Source organism: Musa acuminata, chromosome BXJ3-8, assembly GCF_036884655.1.
Source record: "Musa acuminata AAA Group cultivar baxijiao chromosome BXJ3-8, Cavendish_Baxijiao_AAA, whole genome shotgun sequence".
NCBI classification, from domain to species: Eukaryota; Viridiplantae; Streptophyta; class Magnoliopsida; order Zingiberales; family Musaceae; genus Musa; species Musa acuminata.
Window position 1 is genome coordinate 39915731 of NC_088356.1, and position 23636 is coordinate 39939366.

General features: G+C 38.8%; 4 protein-coding genes across 5 annotated transcripts; 2 read left to right on the forward strand and 2 right to left on the reverse strand.

The window, feature by feature from the left end:
* Window positions 1–436: 436 nt before the first annotated feature.
* On the reverse strand, window positions 437–7589 carry LOC103994643 (succinate--CoA ligase [ADP-forming] subunit alpha, mitochondrial). The gene is made up of 7 exons (XM_009415035.3): window positions 7285–7589; window positions 5083–5292; window positions 3810–3980; window positions 3607–3730; window positions 2784–2845; window positions 1625–1706; window positions 437–828 (listed from the first exon to the last, which is right to left on the reverse strand). The coding sequence occupies exons 1-7, from the start codon at window positions 7504–7506 to the stop codon at window positions 689–691; spliced, it is 1011 nt and encodes a 336-aa protein (XP_009413310.1). The 5' UTR covers window positions 7507–7589; the 3' UTR covers window positions 437–688.
* A 481-nt stretch (window positions 7590–8070) lies between these two features.
* On the reverse strand, window positions 8071–11604 carry LOC103994642 (uncharacterized). 2 transcript variants are annotated; one of them, XM_065165243.1, is made up of 3 exons: window positions 11087–11593; window positions 8326–8347; window positions 8071–8234 (listed from the first exon to the last, which is right to left on the reverse strand). In XM_065165243.1, exons 1-2 carry the CDS (start codon window positions 11561–11563, stop codon window positions 8345–8347), a joined length of 480 nt encoding a protein of 159 aa, XP_065021315.1. In that variant the 5' UTR covers window positions 11564–11593; the 3' UTR covers window positions 8071–8234; window positions 8326–8344. The 2 variants fall into 2 exon arrangements, with proteins under 2 accessions (XP_065021315.1, XP_009413309.1); XM_009415034.3 differs by lacking the exon at window positions 8326–8347 and having other exon boundaries at window positions 11087–11604.
* Window positions 11605–14978: 3374 nt separating this feature from the next.
* On the forward strand, window positions 14979–20853 carry LOC135646247 (hydroxyproline O-galactosyltransferase GALT6-like). The gene is made up of 7 exons (XM_065165588.1): window positions 14979–15988; window positions 16486–16715; window positions 16807–17094; window positions 17180–17308; window positions 17434–17607; window positions 19424–19531; window positions 19875–20853. The coding sequence occupies exons 1-7, from the start codon at window positions 15124–15126 to the stop codon at window positions 20079–20081; spliced, it is 2001 nt and encodes a 666-aa protein (XP_065021660.1). The 5' UTR covers window positions 14979–15123; the 3' UTR covers window positions 20082–20853.
* A 1011-nt stretch (window positions 20854–21864) lies between these two features.
* Window positions 21865–22200, forward strand: LOC135644196 (glycine-rich protein 5-like). Its single transcript, XM_065161664.1, has one exon. The coding sequence runs from the start codon at window positions 21865–21867 to the stop codon at window positions 22198–22200; it is 336 nt and encodes a 111-aa protein (XP_065017736.1).
* The last annotated feature ends 1436 nt before the right edge of the window (window positions 22201–23636 follow it).

A 23636-nucleotide genomic window follows, 5' to 3' on the forward strand; every position in this document is an offset into this window, starting at 1 on the left:
ATTTATTTTAACCTCATTTTTATCATGGATCACTTAAGTCTTTACGATTCACTCGTATCTAAAATAACCCTTACATTTTTTAAAACGTAACATATAATCTTAGATATATATATATATATTAAATATAAATAAATCATAAAAATTTACGTGATCTATGACCAAAACCAAAATCACAAGAATTAAAATGAATCTTATTTTTTTTAACTTAAATTATACGTATCATTATATTAATAATTTATTATAAATTAACATATCACATATTCTAATGTCTGTTAACTCAAAAGAAAAACTTACATGTTACGTTTTTAAAACTATAAAAATTATTTTAGATATAAAAAATCATAAAAAATTAAATAATCCATGACTAAAACCACAATGATTAATATAGACTTTAACCCTAAGAACAATCATGGAAGCATACCATCTTTGTAGACCAGAAAACAGAACCCAGCATTAATACTGGAAATTCAATTCGGAAGCAAAACATAAGGTGTGTGTACAGTTTTGTCATTATTGAACAGACCTTGGGGCAAAAAAAAATAAGAAAAAAAAGCAATCGATCAAATGACCAAAATTAACAACTGTGTGGGGAAAAAAATTTGAGATGATGGCTCTGTTGACCGCACATCCAGACATTTAAATTAAGAATACTTAAAGCAGCAATGATGCGCAGCTTAGTTAGTGTGACTTAATCTACAAGACGCCGTTGCTTAAAAACATCGAGCATAGCTACACCGATCTTGGCTGGGGACTCTACCACCGTTACACCTGCCTCTCGGAGGGTTTTGATTTTATCTTGTGCTGTACCCTTCCCACCAGACACAATTGCTGCACCAGCCATAAGAGAAAGCTATCAAGAAATGCATGACTTATATCAATTAATGGTAACTAATAGAAAGTAATTTTGTTGTGCACTTAATTCAGTGAGAGCTTGAAGAGCCGATACTTAATTGTCAGAAAAGTGTAGCTGTTAACACAGTATAGGTTTACAAAAGAAGAAATCTTGCTTCAGCATAAGTCCCATGAGTGTGTGTGTTCAGCAGACGGAGAAACATATTTAGAACAGGAACTGCACTGCTCCCTTGTCAATTATGGGGTCTAAGCTATTGGTGCACAACAACAAAGCCGTAGTGTCCCAGTTGGTCTGATCTATCGGTGGACGATATGAGGAAATCCATGTTAGCTGCTACTATTTGTCATCTTCAAACACAGTATTTTCAGAAGGCATTGATCTTCAAAAGGTTGGTGATTAGAAATATAAAATTTTAAAAGGACAAAGTTTCTTTGATGTGTGCGTAAGATACACATAGTAACAGGGAACTTTTGAAGACTATTATATTTACGGCACGGTATGTGTGTGCTAGAAGAGCTACATGTGTATATATACAGTCGGTTATGGAAGCCACTCCAGTGTAGAATAAAACTGCTTGCTTAATAAACAAAAAAAGAAAAACAGATGTTAGTAAGTGAAAGCAATAAGACCAAGAAAAAATACGTCATGACTTATGGTCCAAATCATAACTAGCCTTGTGTTAATGTCAGAAATTATGTTCTCTGACACTTGCAAATAACACATTTGTAGCAGGAAAATAGCTTAAAGTTACATAGGAGATGATGTACACACCTCCAGCATGACCCATACGGCGACCTGGTGGTGCTGTAAGTCCAGCTATAAATGCAACAACTGGCTTCTCAGTTTTACTTTCCTGTTATTTCAGAAGGAAAACAATATAAAACATACATCAATCATATTGTTTTTCTTACTTTTTTGTTTACATCAATCATATCACAAACTATAAAGTAAATATGAGCATCTTGGAATTCACAACAACTTGTTATTGGTTGCTTGTTACCTTAATTTTCATATGATCATTACATATGCTGATTACAACTGCAGAACAGACATACTGGCAATACAAATATGAATTGAGACTACAACCAATAACTCAGAAGATACAAGACATACCAAGAGATCACAAGCTTGGAAAGTAACTATTTAGTGCATATAACCAATAAACAACATTATCATGAATTGCTCTCACTACCAGAACTTACAATATAAAATTAAAATGCAACCTAATATTCGTATAATTTGCTAATTCAGACCATGCATGATGACAAAATAAATTGATGCATTGGGCTTCGCGTAGGTTGGACCAATTTAACAGTGAATTTAATCAGGTTAACTGTCACTGCTATATTCAAGAATTTTCAGGACAAGGAATGTGTTGGACGTTATATAACAAGTCTGTTGGCATGCATATGCATCTTGATATATGAAAATATCTGACATTAATCTATGAATAAAATACCCCTAGAGTAACAAGCAAAGCAACATACAAGGAATAACTACATAACGATCATGTGGGCATGCAAAACAAGAAAAACATGTAAATTAACAAAGAGGCAGTATTCCATTCGACATGCTTATGAAGCATGGTCCTTATTAATCACAAGAATCATTTGAACGTCTGTGCAGCTTATATATTGACAATGAAATGTTTCTCGATTACAACAAATAACAATAAATATGGTTTCTAAAAAGACGCAAAAAAATACACATGATACAAGAATAATGGTAATAACTCTAACCGCTAGAACAATTTGTTGAAATACACATATCACCACTAATCTAAGGATGCACTTGAGCATGAACTAGCATTAGGTTTCCAGACATACAGAATTCATATTACTCGACTATGCCAATGTCAACACATACAGGATCACTCATGATACATTAATGTCATGGTTTGTGTATAAATGCAATCGCTACTTTTACATGCCTGTATTAGTGCAGCAGCATCCTCTTCTGCAGTTCCTCCAATCTCTCCTATAAGAACAATACCTAAAATGCAAGTCATACAGGCAGCATTAGTAGAAGACTACGATATCACATGCTTGCAAGGCACATATTAAAGTTCCAACCACACAAGAGGGGCGTTGGTTCTAGTAGAAGAACTATTTACACACAACTGCTAAAAGGAAAAATCCAAACAGTTGCAAAATCATCAAGCAGAATATAATGTAAATACATGTTCATGTATCAATATTTTACAGTGTGTAAATAAAATTTCTATAAAATTATATAAATAACCTTGACAGAGTCATAATTACTTCAAATCTTTCAGTAGGCATATGTACATGTGCACATGCACTTTAGCTAGTCACACACAAGTAACAAACACAAACAACCAACAGGTAACCATTGCTTCAGTAACATTCACCAGACGCTTAATTTTTGACATAATAAAACATGTTTGTTTTGCTCAGAAGTCGAGGTTATTTTTGTTTGAAATATTTGGTTCAGATAATAACTGTCCAATTAATACCATGGGCACATATACGGAATCCAAGTGGTCTCCTCTAAACGAAATAGAAGTAGATAAATTTTTCACATGGTGTTTAGATCAATAACAACAATTGTATGTTAGAAAATGCAGCTCCCTTGTGCCCAGGATTTGGTAAAAGAAGCAACAGTTTAATACAAAAAAAAATTACAACAAGACTACCTTAACAGGATAATGTAGCGTACAACTCAGAATTCATGAATCCGATAAGTATATAATCAAGAAGCCACTACAAGTTTCTGCCAGGCCCTCGGGTTACCTTCAGTCTGAGGATCTTCAAGGAATTTTCTTAGGCAATCAACAAAATTTGTTCCATTGAAGGGGTCTCCACCAATTCCTACACAAGTGGACTGTCCTAGACCAACAGCAGTTGTTTGAAAGACCTGCAATTAGAAGATAAAATCGTATTTACCAAACAAGATGTCCTTGATGTTTTACATTTAGAATAAGAAACTACCATACCGCTTCATAAGTCAAGGTACCAGATCGAGAAACAATCCCAACTCGTCCTGGCTTGTGGATATATCCAGGCATTATTCCAATTTTGCATTCTCCAGGCTTGATGATGCCAGGGCAATTAGGTCCAATCAATCGAGTTTTTGACTGCTTGTCAAGTGCAGCTTTTACTCGCACCTAACATTCAAATGCCATTGGGAATTCACAAGTATAGAATATCATCAAAATACATATCAATTTCTCAGATAACATCAAAACCCACAAAGTACGCAGCACATTGAACTATCTATCTAAACCACGATAGTGAAACAATTTGGAGACCACTAATGTTACTTGTGGCGTGGGAACTGAACCAAAGGTAAAAATTAAAACAGTCAAACAAACCATAATCATGAGGATGTGCTTGTTTGCAGCAAAAGAAAAATAGATTCCATCTTTATTGCTTTTCTCAATTTGAAACTTCTCTCCATTTTCTCTCTCTGAAAATCTTTTATTTCTATGGCTTCCCAACTCCTTCAGAGGTTTCAATCAAACATTTATCTTTTGTTTACAAGTCTCATATTAGTCAATAATCAGACTGGTGGATGTGCTGGTATTATAAAACATGCTTTACCAGAATGCTCAATGCACCATTTTAATTTCAACAGTTCTGTACTAATTTTAATGGAAATCCTCAAGCATACACACAGCAGTAGCCAGATTAGAGGGGTTTCAGTCTGCATTCGGCAACTCTGATAAATATATTCAACCAACATTTCCTGTAACAGAGTCAGACTGGTCCAACTTGGATAATAATTAACCAAGACATACACCATTTGAATAAAGAGGCATTAGTTTCATAGTGACGGTTTCAAAAGCTTCCAGCTGCTGCCTCACATGTGGCTTCACTAACTGCTGCAACCTCTAGTAGGAGCTAAAGCCGGAGGAGAATGTTGAAGGGAATTTCACATAGAGGTAGGTATGGTTTCATTTTTCACCCGATTCTCGTTGGTTGTATTCTTTTTTTTTTTTTTCTGGTTCCCTCACAATTCAGAATGACGATTCCATAACTAGGGGTGCCACCAAGAAAGTAGCCCTTTAATCATTGTACACTTCCTACACTTCTGTTTTCTTTTACTAAGCTATATTAAAATGAAGGGCTACAAAAACAAAACATGAGATATTTTATGCTAATTCATGTACATATCACTAACTTTTACTTGAAGTAACAAAAATAAGAAATAAGATAAAGCATGTGTACAAGACAAATAAATAGGAGCAATAACAATATGATAGATACCATGTCATGCTGAGGAATTCCTTCGGTAACGCATACAACAAGATCTAACTCAGCTTCCAATGCCTCCATAATTGCGGCAGCAGCAAATGGTGGGGGAACATAAATAACTGATGCATTAGCCTTTGTTTCAGCCTTCGCTTCAGAAACAGTATTGAATACTGGAAGACCTAAGTGTTCTGTTCCACCTTTCTTGGGTGTCACTCCGCCAACCTAAACCAAAGAGAATAAATTCTCAAAACAAAGTTAACCATCCTTTCTCAATAAAGACAAAACATCATTTATGTTTTATCATATTTACAGAACAGCAAAACTTATTGTGAAAAGAAGAAAAGGAACGAAAAGAATCTTGGGGGAAAAAAAAAAGAAGATTCCATGATCCAGCTACCTCACAAAATGATAGAAAAGGGCAAGTACATAGCAGAAATTGGTCTTTTTTTGCAACTACACTTCAAAGGTCTGAGACTCTACATCATTACCACAGAATAAATCAAAATTTCTACCAATTAGGACCACCTGAAGAAAAGAATAAGCTACCAGAAAGTAGGTATAATTGCACTTGTGTGTCCAAGCCATGAACCGTATCCGGCAAGCATACATTACTGCGTGCCTATTTGATTGCGCATTTTAAATTTCAACAAAGCATCGGGCTCTTGCTACAATAAGATTGACCCGACATGATGACACTAAAAAAGTGAATCTTATCTCTTGATTTGCAAGGTTTTTAAGATTATCATCAAGTACAGTATCAGTCATTGTATTTAAGATTAACATAACATCGGTCAGAATAGGCAAAAATAAACTGTGAAATATTTAAGATTGGCTGCAGACCGACGGAAAAAAGTGAATCTTATCTCTTGATTTGCAAGGTTTTTAAGATTATCATCAAGTACAGTATCAGTCATTGTATTTAAGATTAACATAATATCGGTCAGAATAGGCAAAAATAAACTGTGAAATATTTAAGATTGGCTGCAGACCGACGGAAATCAGGAGATCTAATAGAATTCAACTACGATGGGCAGGAAATTATCTCAACAGGGACTGGCAAGAAACAGTCAAAACTAGCTGAAACGGTTGATTGTTTTAAATGATTGAGATTATGAATAATCAGTGGCTGGCACACTGATTGAAGTGATCAGAACGAGTAGAAAATGATTAAAAATTGGCCAGACTCTGATGGAACTGGTTGAAGTCAGCCAAATAAAATGAAACAGGTTATGATCAGTTAAGTTCAACTTCTAGCAGAGTCAGGCCAAGGGATGACCCTCAAAAAGCTTCAGGACCAGATGGATACAACCTCAGAACAAACCGATGTGGATCCATATGGGGATTTAAAAATCCCATGATCCATTTTCTTTTCTAGTTTTCCGAGATTCTTAATAACGTATCTTTATATTCGACAGCATGATATAGTTGAGCCCTTATGGCTTCCTGTTGTTGTTTCACTCAACAATGTGAAATATCTTACAATGTACCTTAGATTTTCTTTAAAATGTTCCCATCTCTTAATGCTTATATTAAGGTTGAAAATGTTCAGCAACTAATATTGCAGATCACAATTGTGATACCATAGGGACAGAAATATAACAACAAAGCAACGTATAAGAGGGAGGAAACAGGGGGCAGACAAGCCATCTTTCCTACATGGGATTCCTATCCTCCAAGAACTCTGGTGGAACCTCCTTATCTTTCTTTCTCATTAAAGATGTTTCCTCGACAAACAACTCACTCGAATCCCCTCGTACCAAATATATTAGCCTCAAGAAACAACGTTTCGCTCGTCTTCAAAAGATTAGTCATATTGTTCTCTAAGAACATTGACTTCCAGCAAATAGATCCCCAATTCTAAAGGAAACACATATAACCCCCGCTCGCAAAAGGGTTACACCTCAACAAGGGTTACGCATCAATAATTATAAGTCATTCACGAAACCCACACCCCAACAGAAAGATCAATTAGAATCGAAATAAGCAACCCAACCATAAAGATGAAACGCACATCGAACTGACTAGAGCAGATGAAATAAGCAGATCTTTTGGCAAGGACGAGGAAACCGGAACTCAAGATACAGGTCCGACACGACAAAAGTCCACGGAAGACGCCAAGAAAACAACAAGGCCCACAGAAGACATCAAGAAGGCAACAGTAATCCACACCAAGCCCTTTCCAGAAGAAGAGGAGGGTTCAGGCGGCGGGCTCACCATCTTGGTGCCGTACTCGATGGCCTGCTCGCTGTGGAAGGTGCCGTTCTTTCCGGTGATGCCCTGGCAGATGACGCGGGTGTTCTTGTCGACAAAGACCGCCGGCGCAGGGGGCGCCGCCGCGAAGTGGCGGGATAGCGGGGAGGAGGGGACGACGGGCGTGGGGTTCGCGAAGATCTTGGAGGCCAGGGATCCGACCAGCTTCGACGCTTGGCGAGACATCGTTCCTCACTGCCACTGCCGCCGCCGCCGCCGCCGCCGCTTAGCCCCGCGAGAAGATACCAAACGAGTCTTCCAAGCTATGTCTTGAGCTAGCGGAAGGTTTTATTGTGCTTCATTGTTTCTTGCTTGTTTTATTTATTTTCTTTTTTTAATGGAAAAAATAAAATAATTCAAAAAGACTTTTAATGTTGGGATGAGACCATATTAAATATTTAAAAGGGATTAGATATTTAAAATATTTTTTCAAAGGTTTTTTTTTGGGGAAAATAAGTGTTCTCGTACAAATACTTTTTAGCAAAATTCTTGGTTATTTAAGTTTTTATTTTTATAATTGATAAGAATAATCCGATAAATTTAACTATTTAAGTTTTTATTTTTAAATCTAATTAGTTGCTGATAACCATAATTTTTTTATACCAATAAGGATAATTTAAATATTTTGAGATATATAAGTATATATATATATATAAAGGTGAAGGGATTGTCAATAGTAAAGAAAGAGAGGGCTACGAATACTAAGCTTCTTAGTTTTTACTTGGACATTTTTTTGTGACAATGAAAAGGTTTGAAATTTGGAATATAGAGCAGTCGTTCCACGAACACATACAAGAAATTACATCGTCTTTATAGCACATTACAATTCACCTTATTACCAAAATACAGAATTCAATTTCTACAGAAGACTGGTGGATGGATGACGACTTCGACTGTGATTCTTGCACTTAAACCTGAAAAAGAAAAACCTTTGATCAATCCCAGCAAGAAGAAAATTAAGTTAGCTTTTTTTTGTTCCGATAGAATACTTCTGCCAGCATGCACCTGATGTTAACTGATGAACTCACTGATCACAAGAATTATTGAACATGAAAAAATGAGGTAGATGTTAGAAAAAAGTTATACGATACCAAGCAAAAAAAGCATAATCACGGCATTTGGCGGCTAGATAAAATTACTAAATATTAACTGCTTAAACTATCATAAAATAACAATGGCAAATTGGATTTTGGATGATAAACAACAATTAGCAACCTCGATGTCCCCTTTTTTTGCAAGAGACTATAAAGGATGTTTAGATAACCCGAACGGATTCCCAGCGAGGAATTGATCCTCCACAAAAAACAGGGCTGCACTTAAAATTCAAGAAAATTGGATAACTATGGTGGCAGCAAAGCTTGACATAAGACTAGAACAGTTTGCTGCACTAAACATATACCCCAAAAGATAACCTAACCTAAGAATCTGAATGCAAGGAAAAAGTGTTAAGACTTTGAAACATGAGCTGTATGCTTCAGAGAATATATGGAAAACTTGCTAATTGCATGATCTCGTAAGCCTGTGTTTTTCACAAGATTATGTCATCTCGAAGTATATAATACAAGGTAGTGATCCTACAAAGGGAAACAATCACCATAAGAATAGAAAGTTAAAAAACATAAATTGATCTTGATATAAATGAAAAAATTTGCAGAAAAAGCAGACTGGTTGAATGTAGGCACTAAAGGACCCAAGGAAAAAGAGTATCAAGCATGTTATATGCTCTGCTTGGCCTCTGAAGAAATGGAAAGAAAAACTCTTATATTTAGTATATAAGATGTACATAATATAGTCACACGGATAACAACGATAAAACATGGCCAATTTTAACATAATAATCCAAAATATCAAGTTCTATACAGCAAAGTAAACTAAGACGACATATACAGATAGTTATATATTAAGAACAGGTCATATGAAAGGGCCCACCAGTGAAAGGATTCATGCCATACAATTACCCAAAGCATAGGTAACTAGCAGTTTTTGAGTTCTGTTCTCAATTTCTTAATCTGTTTTAAGACAAAAAGAAAAGATCGTCCAGGAAGAAGTTCCAAGAAAACCAAACAGAATCAAATTGAATCTTAGAGATGATAAAGATGACAGTAGCAGAGGGTCTCTCCTTGCAGTGACACACTGAAGAAAGCAATTGGTCATGCCAAATAGTGAAACAGGCACTTGCAATGAATAGTGAGGTCAAGAAAAGGACACTGGATAAGCTTAGGAGTGGGATGGTCCCTTAATTTGTCATTGTATAGTACAAATATTCTCGAAGCCTTTACAATAGTTTCTCAAAAGATGTTTCATATCTGGAATAGAATATTAGTCGAAGAGTCTACTATCATACCTTGTTAATTTCCAAGCCGGTCAAGTAGCTCTGGATACAAGTGAATTCTTTTCAAGGAGAGTGATTCATAATATACTCACAGAAACACCAGGATACAAGTGAAGGAATTCAAGATCATGCCTGGGTTAGGCATCAAGCTCATGGACAAGTTTGAAGAACTAATTTTACCATAAATCAAACTTAGGTTATCAACATGTACAACTCTGCAAAATTGCCTGCGTATGCATAATCGCAGCAACATGTCATTTTGCACCAATGTCCTCTGAGAACTAATTCTTTTGTGCATCAGTACCCCCTTCGATTAACAGGTGTTACAACAAAATTAAAACAGCTCTATCATGATATGAAACGACAAAATTGGCCCTTTGCATCACTGTTGCAGAATAATATTTGGGAGGGACATAAACACGAATAGGCAACTTTGCAGGAGCATATATACATAAAAAATGAATAAACTTGATAAACATTGAAACAATGGGTAGCTGATGACGAACCACGAATAGAAGACTAGAGAATTGCATGTCATAGCATAAAAATTTATAATCATCACATCACGACCATAGCTAGTATATCCACAATTGTTCAAAACAGTATCATCAAATTTTGACCGGTGGCCCATAAATTGCAGCCACCTACGTGGCATCTTGCTATTGAAATAGATGAACAAAAGGGGAAGGAGTCTGACCCTTCCAACATATAAGCAGGATTTTCCTATACCTGCTGAAGAGAACTCTCTTGCATATTACGATTGTTGCAATTTGCATGCATAAAGAAGCTCAAGGTTGATGATAGCTCCTATACACTCCTAAAGTAAGACATCTACACAAATGCCCGAGTTGATATTTGCTGATGTGAGCTAAAATTTTCATCTTTTCTCAACCATTAAGGGAGCATTTGGTCTCTCGGAGGAGTAGGCCTCCGTATCAACTTTCTTTTCATTCTTTCACTTAAGGCTTCCGTTGCACACCTTTCTTCCTTATTGTCACACAATTCATAGGATGTCTATAACAGGGCAAACGAGTGTTTTAAGAGGGGACTTTGAGTGAAAAGAACCATGTAGTAGGGAGATACAAAAGAAGGGCTAGTTACCTTTAGCATCTTGGTATCTATCCTTTCAAAAGTTACATTAGGATTCCTATTTCTCCTCACACTGTCGAGTTACAGAAACACCGTCGTATATATCCGTCAGCAAAGACGAGGGATGTTTTGCTTTGTACCCGTATCTCAATATAACTTTTCAAGTGTAGGGATCAGAATGTTAAAGTAATTAATTCCAGGGGTAATCTATAATTAGCCTGTAAAATAGATATCTATAACTGTCTCTTTTGCTTAGTACTGTCGCTCCACGACCAACCAAATTTTAGGGTTTATTCTCGAATCAAAAGGGAAATAGAAGAGAAATCGACAAGGAAGGGATCCGACCTCCGAAACGGGAAGGGGGAGCAACTCTTCAGGGAAGAAGCCGGGGCGGGCGGAAGCCTTGGCCTTGCAGTGCGGGACGCTCTCGAACTGCTTCTCCGAGAGTGACTCGGAGAGGAAGCCGACCTTGAACTCGATGGTTCCATCGGCGGGGTGGGCCTCGATGTCGGTGATGGAGACCCAGATGAAGAGCTTCTTCGCCTGGATGCCGGAGAGATCGGAGATGGCGCCGTAGGAGAGCTTCCCCCGGATGGTCTTCTCATAGTAGACGAGGTGGGAGAACTGGACGTAGCACGGCGCCTCGAGCTCCACCACGAACTCACCGTTCGCGGCGAGCGAGTAGCTCTTCACCGAGTCGGGGAGGAGCCCCGAGGGGAGCCCGTACGTGGGGAGCGCATCGTGCACCTCGTCAGCGGAGACAGCGGCAGCGGCGAAGAGCAGGAGGGCGGCGGCGGAGAGGAGGCGGAAGGATGTCGCCATGGTTCGGCGGGTGGGTCGATAGGTCGATGCTTTTCTCGGCACGAGGAGAGCTTATATAGCGGCACTACACGCCGGGTGGGTACTCGAAAACTCACCTGTCCATCCATTGGATAAATCTGTGACTGTTGGAGCGGGACCCACAAGGAAACCCGTTCCTGCAATTACGAGGCAGGTAGGTAGACATCTAAGACGTATGTGGGGAAGCAAAGTCTTGTAATTATTAGTGTGTCCGAAACAGTAGGTAGCGGAAGGGAAAGACCTGCGAACGACTGGATCCGCTGTGGAGTCAGCATGAAAAGAGCGCTGTGAGAAGGCAGTGAACTGCCGACGCGTGTCAGTTGCAAAATAAGTTGAGGTAGTTAAGACTCTCTCACCTAAATATTGTGATGCCCAATAAAAGACGCCACGTTATTGGTTTATTTAAAGTTAGGTGAGTGGTCTCAATCAAAGTTAGAAGTTAGAGCTGTGTTAGTTGCATGATTAAGATTCTCATCCAAGCCTATTAAATAGGACAATGTTTAGGAAACCATCAACACCACCCAATTATTGAAATAGAATTATACAATATGTATGAGAAGAATAATTTAATGAATTAATTAGCTGATGAAATTATTTAGAATAATAGTACACTCATTAAATATTTATACGTCAATTCTAATCTTATCCATTTTCGATGTGAAACTAATTAAAATATTTCAGTTTATCTAATGTAATATAAATGATCATATAAAAATCAAATAAAACATTAGCATAGCATTCCCATTGCAATTTTAAAGTAGGGAAGGATGTTAATAATTTATGATCCAATGAACACTGCCCACCAATTAGTGTTTCTTCCAATCCTTTGAAACTAGAAATTGAGAAGCACAAGTTAAGCTTCAGAATTTTTTAGAACACCTACAGGGCTACTATATGCTAAGGATATCTTTAGGCAAAGCCATCCTGCTTGCAACAAGGTTGAGTTGCTGTCTGCTGACAACCTTCCAACAGTGGGAAAAAATTGGCTTCCATGAGCTGCTTTTCCTTGGCCATCTGCTCCTACCATCCCATCATTAAGAGAGAGAGAGAGAGAGAGAGAGAGAGAGAGAGAGAGAGTAGTGAAAACAAATCCAGACAATGAGGTGCTGAAGATGATCTTTGGCAGCAGAGGGTCTTTGTACTTGAGGCACAGAGTTCATGTGACAAAAGGGTGAAACATGGCATTTCAAGATTCTAGAACAGCTTCTTCTTGATAGTTTAACTCATGGCTGTAGTAAACCAATGATCAAGGTTTGCAAACAACCACATGAAGCTCAATCTATCCCAAAGAATCTATATTATATGATAAATTATAGAATCTTAACAATCTATCTATCTATCTATTTTAATAAACATATAAGTTTGGGTACAATTCATAAGCATCTTTCTTCATAGCCAGTGAAACCAAGAGAGAGAAAACAAATGTTTCATTTTTTTTTTATCATGAAAGATCATCTTGAGATGGAATGTGTCAAACAGATGTTCAAAGAGAGTCAAAACTTTTTATCTCCATCAGTTAAAAGGGATCATATTCTTGGTTGTTTCTGGAGTGACAATACAATGAAGTTTTTATGATGTAATATGTTCCAAGGAAATATAGGGATATTGGTTCTCTGCCACCAAAAGACAAGTGAGTCAACCTTTGTAGATAGAATTCAACTCATGCAATAAATAGGTCAACCAAGTTAGGCTGTACAAACAATGAAATTTGATGAAGATGAAAAGAACAAATTATAGTGGTCATCATCATCATTTTTATGAAACCTTTCCAATTTTGATATAGATAGCATATATTATAAATAAGACTTTATTATGGTCATTATTATCATTATTACCACTTACAATTAGGATCTTTTTATTTTCTTCTCCACTATCATGAAGCCTTCTCGATGAGGATCTGATCGAATCGTGCAGCAGAGGTTTTGAAACTTGAAATTTTCATAAACAAGAAGATCAAAAATCCTAAAATGAACAAAAATATAAATGTGGATTTGAAATTTCAAGAATCAGCGAATCAAATACTATCGATCTTATGAAGTTTAATGATACGAAGAGATTCGTGCAATCGATCTCGCATGATCGAGAAGATTTCGGGTCGGATTCGAGTCCCCACCAAACGCGACTGGGCACAACAGAACGTGCGCGAAGGGAGGAAGAGGACTTTTGTCTCGTACTCGGGCTTACGCACGCATTAATTGACCCATTTGGAATGTTCTCAGTGTCACGTGGGGTTCGCGTGGGTCCCGGAAAACCGCCTTCCTCCTTCCTCCTCCGGAATCTATACCCAAACGTACCCCTTACGTCCGTCATCATCCCGATTAATACTCATTGCTAATCCTCCGCACCAAACTATAACGACACAAAACACGAACGAGTAGATTTGTTTTCATTCATATATTTATGTTTGTACAGTTTGGAAATGACATATCTATACAATTTCAAATTTTAATACATCATATACATATAATATTAATTATTTTTGTTGAGACATCTGATTATTAGTAGATTATTATATAAATGATGAGTTTCACTTTTAAGTATACGTGTGAGCATCACATAATTTAATATATTTTTTTAAAAAAATATTTAAAAGGTAAAATATTTAATATTATATATATTAAAGAGTGATTTTTTAATAAATATTTTTTATTTTATGTATTTCTCAAATAATTATTCTCAAATATCTTATAATTCAAAAATTATCCAAATTATCTCTCCTCCTCCGTTCTATTCTATTGTTGTTTTCTTCTCCGTACATGGTTGTTTTACATTGTCTTTATCGTCACCCTTATGCCTTGTAACACCTCTCATTTCTTTTACCTGGTCGAAGTTGTCACCTGCAACCCTCACGTAAGGAAGGAAGGGCACGAGAGTTACCATCGACCCTCTACTGGCTCTTGTACGAAGGAAGAGGAGGTACAACACAACTTCTTTTTTTTTATAAGAATTACGAGTAGTAATTTTGACAGGACAAAGGGTCAAGGAGGCAATACAGGACGTAAGAGAGATGAGAAAAGCGATGTAAGTAACAAGAGGCAATGTTGGGTCTGACACGACGATCAACCGTGATGATGATGACTATGAAAAAGAGGTGGAGAAGGAGGATAATTTAAGATTTTTTTGAATTAAGGGGTATAGTTTGAGAAAAATCAAAAGATACTGCACCCAAAATTTAAAATATTTTCTAAGAAAACCGCCTTATATTAAATTTAGAGGATAAATAAAAAAATCGACAATTTAGAGGGATATTTGTGTAATTTTATCATAATAAAAATTGTTGGTACTAATCCACCCAACAAATCATAACCACAGTAAATGAATTAATTAAGGCGGGTGTTAACTATAAAACGCCTCCATCGACACACCGACCTCCAAAACTGCGTCCTTTCGCCTTTCCCTTTCACTCACTTCTCTCCCTCACTTCCTCCGCCTTCGTCTTCCTAACGAGTCTTTATCTGTATCGACTCAAGAAAAAGTATTGGGTGGGGTTTCCGTCGGAGAACCCCTCGATTCCTTACTTTGGAGGAGTGGAGGCGACGACGATGATGAGGAGATCGGCGAAGCTGGAGGCGGCGCTGTCGCTCGGCCGGAAACGGACACTCCAGGCCCTCTTCGCCGCTGCTCTCCTCTATGTCGCCTTCGTCTTCGTATACGAGCTCCCATTCCTTTCCCGCTGGCACCCCTCGGCCTTCTCCTCGTCCTCCGCCAACGCCGTGAGCCGCCCACTACACCTCGGCGCCGAGGATCGTCTCGCGCCTCTCCGCCCTTCCCAGCGGCCGCACCGCCTCCCCGGCTTGGCCGGTGGCCCCGCAGGCCTCCGTCTCCCCTCCGACCTCCCGCGACCGCTGGTCGTCGCGGGACTTGATTTCCGGCCGCTTGACCCCACCGCCGGCGGCCGCGGGCCGTTCTCCGGACTCCACAAGGCTGCGAGGGACGCGTGGGAGGTGGGGCGGAAGCTGTTGGAGGAGCTAAAGGCGATGTCTGTGGCGGGATCAGCTTCGGTGGAGGACGAGAACCGGACGGAGGAGAGATGCCCGCAGTCGATCGTGCTCTCCGGGGAGAAATTCCTGGAGCTGGGGATGGTGATGGTGCTCCCGTGTGGGCTGACATTGGGATCGCACATCACCCTGGTTGCGAAGCCGTACCGGGCCCATGCGGAGCATGACCCGAAGATTAGGACCTTGAACGAAGGGGAGCAGGCGATCATGGTGTCGCAGTTCATGATGGAGCTGCAGGGGCTCAAGACGGTGGACGGGGAAGACCCTCCCAGGATCCTCCATCTCAACCCTCGGCTGAAGGGAGACTGGAGCGGGAAACCAGTGATCGAGCAGAACACGTGCTACCGCATGCAGTGGGGATCGGCCCAACGGTGCGAGGGTTGGAAGTCGACGGACAACGAGGAAACCGGTGGGTTACCAAAGCTTTCACCTGTAGCTAACCCCTTTGATAAGTCGATGGGTTGAATCTGAAATTGATCCAAAATTGGCTAAAAAGATTAATCTCCAACTCATCAAATGCGTCTTTGTAGTACAATAGTTGGACATCACATCATTCGTCTTCCTAATGGGTTAACCTATACGCAGTATTCTACTAAATCTTTGACATGCCATAGTGTTAACTAAAACTAAACAGATACAATTTTTTCTAATTTTTGAATAAATTTAGTGGGATATTATTATGAGTGAAATAGATGTGCAATTCTATTCCTATCGATTTCAGAGGTAGCATTCTAGAATTCAATATCAGTGACAGTTTCAAAGGAAAAGAAAAGCTTTTGAGAGTGTAAAGTTTCACTTTTTAAGTAGCTTATGTTTTTTTTTTTAATGAAGTTTATTCATGTTTGCTGTTTCGTTTTTTCAATGATCATTGATTGAATTTTGTGTTGTGTGCTGACACTGTTTCAGTCGACGGACTAGTGAAGTGTGAAAAGTGGATCAATGATGGCGACGACAAGGAGGAGTCGAAGACAGCATGGTGGTTAAACCGTTTGATTGGTCGGACGAAGAAGGTTTTTATTGATTGGCCATACCCATTCGTAGAAGAAAAGCTCTTTGTTCTAACTTTAAGTGCTGGATTGGAAGGTTATCATGTCAATGTTGATGGGCGACACGTGACCTCTTTTCCTTATCGCACTGTAAGTCTCTGTTGCAATAGCCCCACAACTGATAGATTTGGCTTCAACGTTGTGCTGGAGATAATTTTATGGTTTAAATTATTGTTTGTAGAGTTTTGTTCTTGAGGATGCCACTGGCCTTTTGGTGAATGGGGACCTACATGTCCAATCCATTATTGCTGGTTCATTGCCCACATCTCATCCTAGCTTTTCTTCACAAAGGAATCTAGATTTGTCTGCAGAATGGCAGGTCCCGCCGATACCTGATGGATCTGTAGAACTTTTCATTGGAATCCTTTCTGCAGGCACCCATTTTGCAGAGCGTATGGCTGTCAGGAAGTCATGGATGCGTACAGTTAGAGAATCATCTAATATGGTGGCTCGATTTTTTGTTGCTCTGGTAAAGTTTCAAGCTATGGTGCCCTACACTTACTATGTTCTTTCCGATTGAGTTATGTAAACTAACAGAATCTTCATCTGAACAGCACCCAAGGAAGGAAGTGATTATTGAGCTGAAGAAAGAGGCAGAGTTCTTTGGTGACATTGTTATAGTGCCTTTTATGGATAGCTATGATCTTGTCGTTCTCAAGACTGTTGCGTTATGCGAATATGGGGTATTAACTATAATTTGCTTTGCTTTATAACTTATTTGCTTGCTCTAAATATTTTTGGTCCTAGTCATTGTTTTTCAAATCCAAGGTCTTTTCTGGTATGCTCCTTTTTTTCTTTGCTCCAACAGGTTCGTACTGTTTCTGCTCGTTATATAATGAAGTGTGATGATGATACCTTTGTTAGAGTTGATGCGGTCATGAATGAAGTCAAGAAAGTCCCCAGCAATAAAAGCCTGTATGTGGGTAACATAAATTACCACCACAAGCCATTGCGAGAAGGGAAATGGGCTGTAACATATGAGGTAAATAATTGGAAGCTCTTCTCGTATATGACTAGAACCGTGGTGTCCATGGTCTTCTTATCATATGCATTGTTATGCATAAATGACAAAATTCAAGTATTATAGAAACTCCTTTATAATCTTATATGCAGTATCATACCTCTGTTCTGTCTTCACGTTGAGGTTATGCACATTTTGCACAAGTAGAATTTATGCTGATTGAATCCTGCTTCATAAAGGGTGGACATAGTTATATACTTTTCTTTAGCTGCTGTGCTTAATTGATGGGAGGAATCGGAATCTTTCTTGTTGTCTGCTGGGTGGTTCCTGCTACCCTAATTTTTTTGTGTCAAGTGACGTTAGTACTAACATGCAATTTCTTTTGAACTATGAACTTACTGAAGTAACTAAGCAATTCTTTTAAGGCTGGCTGTCTTATGTGATCTAATTTGTTGAGGAAGAATATAAAATGTTTTGTTGATTTCCACATGATATGTAGACCAATTGGAAAGAGAAGTATATGATTTTATCCAACATGCCGTCAATTGAAGAATTAAAATTGGTTTCGATTAGATTAATGTTCAAATAAAATTTTCTTTTGCTATTACCCGTTATATATGCAACAATTTTTTAAACCGGGATTGGTTCTTCATAAAAAATGCGATTGGGATTTGTCACGTTGCCTGTTCACAGATCAATCAGATTAGCCGATCCTGAAGTTAATTGGCTGAATTGCTCTGCTTCCATACAGTTTGTATATCTTCGTTTAGGATTCTCTTTTTATCTTTTTTCATGTGCGCTCGCACCTGGTTTGGCAGGAAAGAGGCCAGATTGTGTTTTGAACCGGCCAACTTCTAAAACCCTGATGACACCATGATGTTCAACTTTTAGTGGCATTGAACATTTTCTCTTTGATTTTGACATGCAAGAAGGCTGCTGAATGCTAAGTGCGAAAAAGATAAAAATGAGCAAATATATAGGTTGATAGTGGTGATGATGGGTCAATTCAGGTGTCTGTGCCATCAATCTAAAGGGATACAAGATTAGGGCTTTGGATAGTGAAATAAAATGGGTCCAATGCATTTACTTTCAGGTCCAGCTCGTCTTCCAGTTAAAACTAAAGTAGATCCAGTTAAAACTAAACTATATCAATGCGAAAACTAACAAGATTAGGCATTTGCAAACACAAAACAGGCCATATGATGACTCAATTCCATTCATGCTGGGATGAATGGAACTGATATCAATGGAAGAATTTCGTTCGATCAATTGAAAATATGAAAGATTAAATACAGGTTACACATAGCTCAAGTAATTTAAAAACTCGGTTGTACATTCAGGTAGGATTGAGACTATGATACATGGACATAAAGACCTGACTTTCTAAATTTATTTTAGTATGCATATTTAGTTATCCATTTCATAATCATGATAGGATATCGCAATATCACATTACTGGCATCTTCTGATTTGAAGTTGTAATTTAATGTTTGGCTGAACCATGGTATGCTAAATCTGAGCCCTCAATGATGATCTTAAACTACTCAAGGGCATGAGATGCCATGTTTTATGGTTGCACAAATTTATAACTGTCATTTATTCTTTTATTTATATGATCACCATGTGATATTGTATTGTATGTATGTATCATAAGTTTTTCCAAAGACAATGTATACCTTTGTGGTCTGATCATCTTACGCTAGCCAACATATAATCAGTCTGGTTGGGTATGTAACGTTTTAGACATTACAATGTATCTATATTTTGTTACTCCAATTTGAATGTTAGCCGATACAATGCGATCGTTGTGCTGAGTGATTATGACCCTTCGTCACAGGAATGGCCTGAAGAAGACTATCCACCATATGCAAATGGTCCTGGATATGTTTTGTCTACTGACATTGCACGCTTCATCGTATCTGAATTTGAGAAACACAAATTAAGGGTAAGCATATTTGTTCTTTTTCTCAAGGGTAAGCAACTTATATCGTTAACCGTAGCATCACGATTAGTGATATTAATGAGTCAAGGCAACCTTTGCAACCATATTCTCAGTGAAAGATGACTTCCGATGCACCATTTTGAACGGTATTAGATCTTATCATTAAGCTCACTAAGTTTACCAGATTGTTTTCTGTCGCTTGTTGCTTTTTTATTTTTTAAGGATCTCTATTTCTTCCGACGTGTATGAACAACAAAAGCTTGTTTGTTGTTCCTTGATACATAGAATACATAGATTTAGACAGATGATTGTACATTATGATGAGAGGTTTTTCAAATTGATGCAGTTGTTTAAAATGGAAGATGTGAGCATGGGCATGTGGGTTGAGCAGTTCAATCACTCCAAAGCAGTTGAATATATACACAGTCTCAAGTTCTGTCAGTTCGGATGCGTAGATGATTACTACACTGCACACTACCAGTCTCCGAGGCAAATGACATGCATGTGGGACAAGTTGCAGTCAGGGAAACCTGAGTGTTGTAACATGAGATGACATCAATGTGATATGGGAAGGCAAAGTTTTAGCAGTTCTTCAGCCATGTTCATCTGAGTTGACAAGCTGCTCTAATGGTGCTTACGAATTCGTTTATTATTTCTTTTTTATTTTTGGTCACTTTGGTTTAGATGGTGACGGTCGATGAAGAGCTACTCCGCGGCTTCTACATACTAAGAAGAAAATGTGCAGCTCGAACTACAACCGACGACTCTAATGAGAAATTGTGGTGGCTTTAGATCCGATATGGTTCAGAATCCAATGGCTTCTTCATGTCTCTCAGATTCTGTAAAAATGTGCAGCTCGTGCTACAAACAATGACTCTACTGAGAAATTGTGGTGGCTTTAGATCCGATATGGTTCAGAATCCAATGGCTTCTTCATGTCTCAGATTCTGTTAATCTTGGTGATTTGTGACAGACAGAGTGCCGTGCCACTGAATCAAACCTTGTTTCTGTGCTTATCGTCTAAACCCAACAACAGGATACAGCCATTGATGATCTTGGCTGAACTTGCAGGCTTATGTTTTGATCTGCCTTTTACATATTTGGAGCTGAGGACCACAGAAAGTACATGTATTTATGGAGTTAGATTTCCTTTTGTCGACTAACATTTAGTGCCAAATCTTCAATCTAAAGATAAATCATTAGGCAACAATTAGCAGTGTGGCTGTTCTTAAGCATTTGGGCTTATGGTTCTTGCAAAACTTAAAAGATGCAGGTTGAGATTAGTCTATTGGCTCTAATCTAATGATTAGTAGATATTGTTAATATATTTCTTGCAGTTTGTTCATTCTGTATATATTACTTCCTTGCTGGTACATGCAATCTCTCACAACTTTGTGCTGTCAATGTAGGAGGAGGAGAGAGAGAAGAAAGAAAACGAGGTTCTATCTGAAGTAAAAGAAATCGATCACGATGAATCTAAATCGGAGATCATTTTGCTTGGTTGATGCATGATATTATGAATAAAAAAAAAACTTTCCTGGACATTTAATTCCCATATTAGAATCTCACATCTCAGGCTTCCATTAATGGACCCATCAGTCGATATTGACTCAACAGCTTGGATATCCCAAAGCATTCTAATGTATTGAGATGTGTGAGGAAAATGATGGCATCCATTAATGGCCGTCTCACCAGCCACTGTGTTCTTCACCCTTCTGCTCACATCTTATAGTATATATACATACATACATAGAGAGAGAGAGAGAGAGAGAATGTTAATAATAGTAAATATAATGAGGAAAATTCAAAAAGATCTGGTCTGGCTAAGTTCTACGGATCATATTCGTCAGTCCTAAATCCGTTGCCGTCAGCTGTTCTCAGCACTTTCATGTCTCTTCTGGATTCCATCAGCAGTAACCGCTGGTGGAAACGTACGAAGAGAGGAAGCTTGCAGATTTTTGGAGCAGCGGTAGCATGAGAAAAAGCGTTCTCTATGCTCTAACGAAATATACATATATTATGATATTAATCCCCTCTCTCTCTCTCTCTCTCTCTCTCTCTCTCTCTCTCGTATTTACTTCGCCTAAAGGTTCAGTAAAAGCATGTTGGCTCGAACCTACCACCTCTGTATTTACTTCGCCTAAAGGTTCAGTAAAAGCAGGTTGGCTCGAACCTACCACCTCTGTTTTCACCAGCTATGGTGTTTACTTACATTTACTGCTCCAACACCCACAACACTGTTCGCCCTCTATAAAAGGTCGCAACTCTTCTCGTGCCCGACATGCATTTGGTGACTCCTATACCTCAGTCTTAGAGAGAGAGAGAGAGAGCGAGAGATGGCAAAGTTGGCTGTTGCGTTCACGGAGCTGCTTGTGCTTGCCCTTGTCCTGGCCCCAGCCACCGCCAGGAACGTGCCTGACCTCGTCACAGCAACCACCAAAACGCCAACCGGCGGCGACGCCAGTGCAGGGCTCGAAGACAAGAAAAACTTCGTCTTTGGTGGAGTCGGTGGCATTGCTGGTGGTTATGGTGGCGCTGCTGGTGTAGCTGGACTCGGTGGCCTCGGCGGGGTTGGTGGAGTGGGTGGTCTCGGTGGACTTGGCGGGGTTGGCGGTGTGGGAACCGGCGCCGGAGGCGGTTTCGGCGGCGGCGCTGGTGGCATCACACCGTGAGTGGGTCTAATTCCCTGTGTATGTGCATGTCAATGCATGTATGTGGTATGTCTCTGTGATAGTCACAGTAGTAGCTTTCTGAAAGAGTTGTGTTCGTTTCTAGTTCCAGTTCGGTCGTAGCAAGAGATGTATCCTAGTTTAGCCTGCTCTATGCCATGATCACTGCATGTTCCAAACACAACTGTGGGTGCACACTTCATGCCATATCACCTCTCAAAGTGACATATTCTAACAAGTACGGACTTGATTCATGAACACAAACCAGACTTGATCGTCAAGTCCTGAAATGAACATGGACTCATCACATGGTTGTGCCAATAAAATACTTTGTTCAAATGATCCTGAATAACCTAATTCCCACCAAATTTTCTTACTAAACTTGCAACATAAAAAAAGGGTCCTTTCTTTCGGAGTCGTTGAACCAACAATTATACTCGATTATGTTTTCGCGGCTACAAATGACTCACTGCTTAGAAGACACGCTGAGGATTTGTTTGGAACAAGGAGATCCACAATTCAAATCATGTGTCTACCATACATACGCTGTCCCAATCGATTCAGAAATTATGCATTTGTAATTCTCTAAATCCTGATATAAGCCAAAGTAACGCAATAAGGCCTCATAAATGTCAGATGTATCAGACATGTTATGGCGGTTGCAGCCGCATTTAAGATTCTTACACTAATAACTGTCACTTCCATCGATGAAGGAAATGGTCGTTGGACATCGAACCCATATTAGTGCCAGGTTGCACTAATATGCAAAACGTGGCAATCATCATGAAGACATTATAACATTATTAATAGGAAAACGGACAATAAGCGCTTTTCGGTGTTCTTTAGCCGTCGATAAAACCTATTAGCTAAAGGGTGATGCCGTTCGTCACTAAGTGTGTATAGGCAGCAAAACGTAAAATTAGTTGGTATCCCATTATTCTTATGAATTTAACACTTTTATAATGGAAACGCTACTTTTATTTGACAAATTATAAATTCCTCTAGTGGTTTGATTGAAACCCTTTACGATGTGATGAGGTGACACGTGGCCCATGCATCCTCATTTTATAGTGACGACATGTGCGTGCGTACGTGTGTTACATGCAGATGAGTTTCTAGCATTTAGATAGATAGTTTATGGGGAACAAATTCGACCTTCGAAGATATAACTCTTTAGTCAGAGATGACTCACCTGTAGATAACGAGTTGATCCAAGGGTATGCTGCCGGCCACTGTAGTATGATCGCAGCTGTTGTTCATCACCACTGCTGACAATTGTTTTGGATCTAGGAAACAAAAACAAAAAAAAAATAATACATTGGCAGCTGATGTCAAAGCTAGTAATCAAAAGCACATGACCCCTTTTGTTATGCGGAACAAGGAAAATGATATTTAAGTTGACTGACTCACCCTAGAAACTCTTCTGAGATGATGTGGTA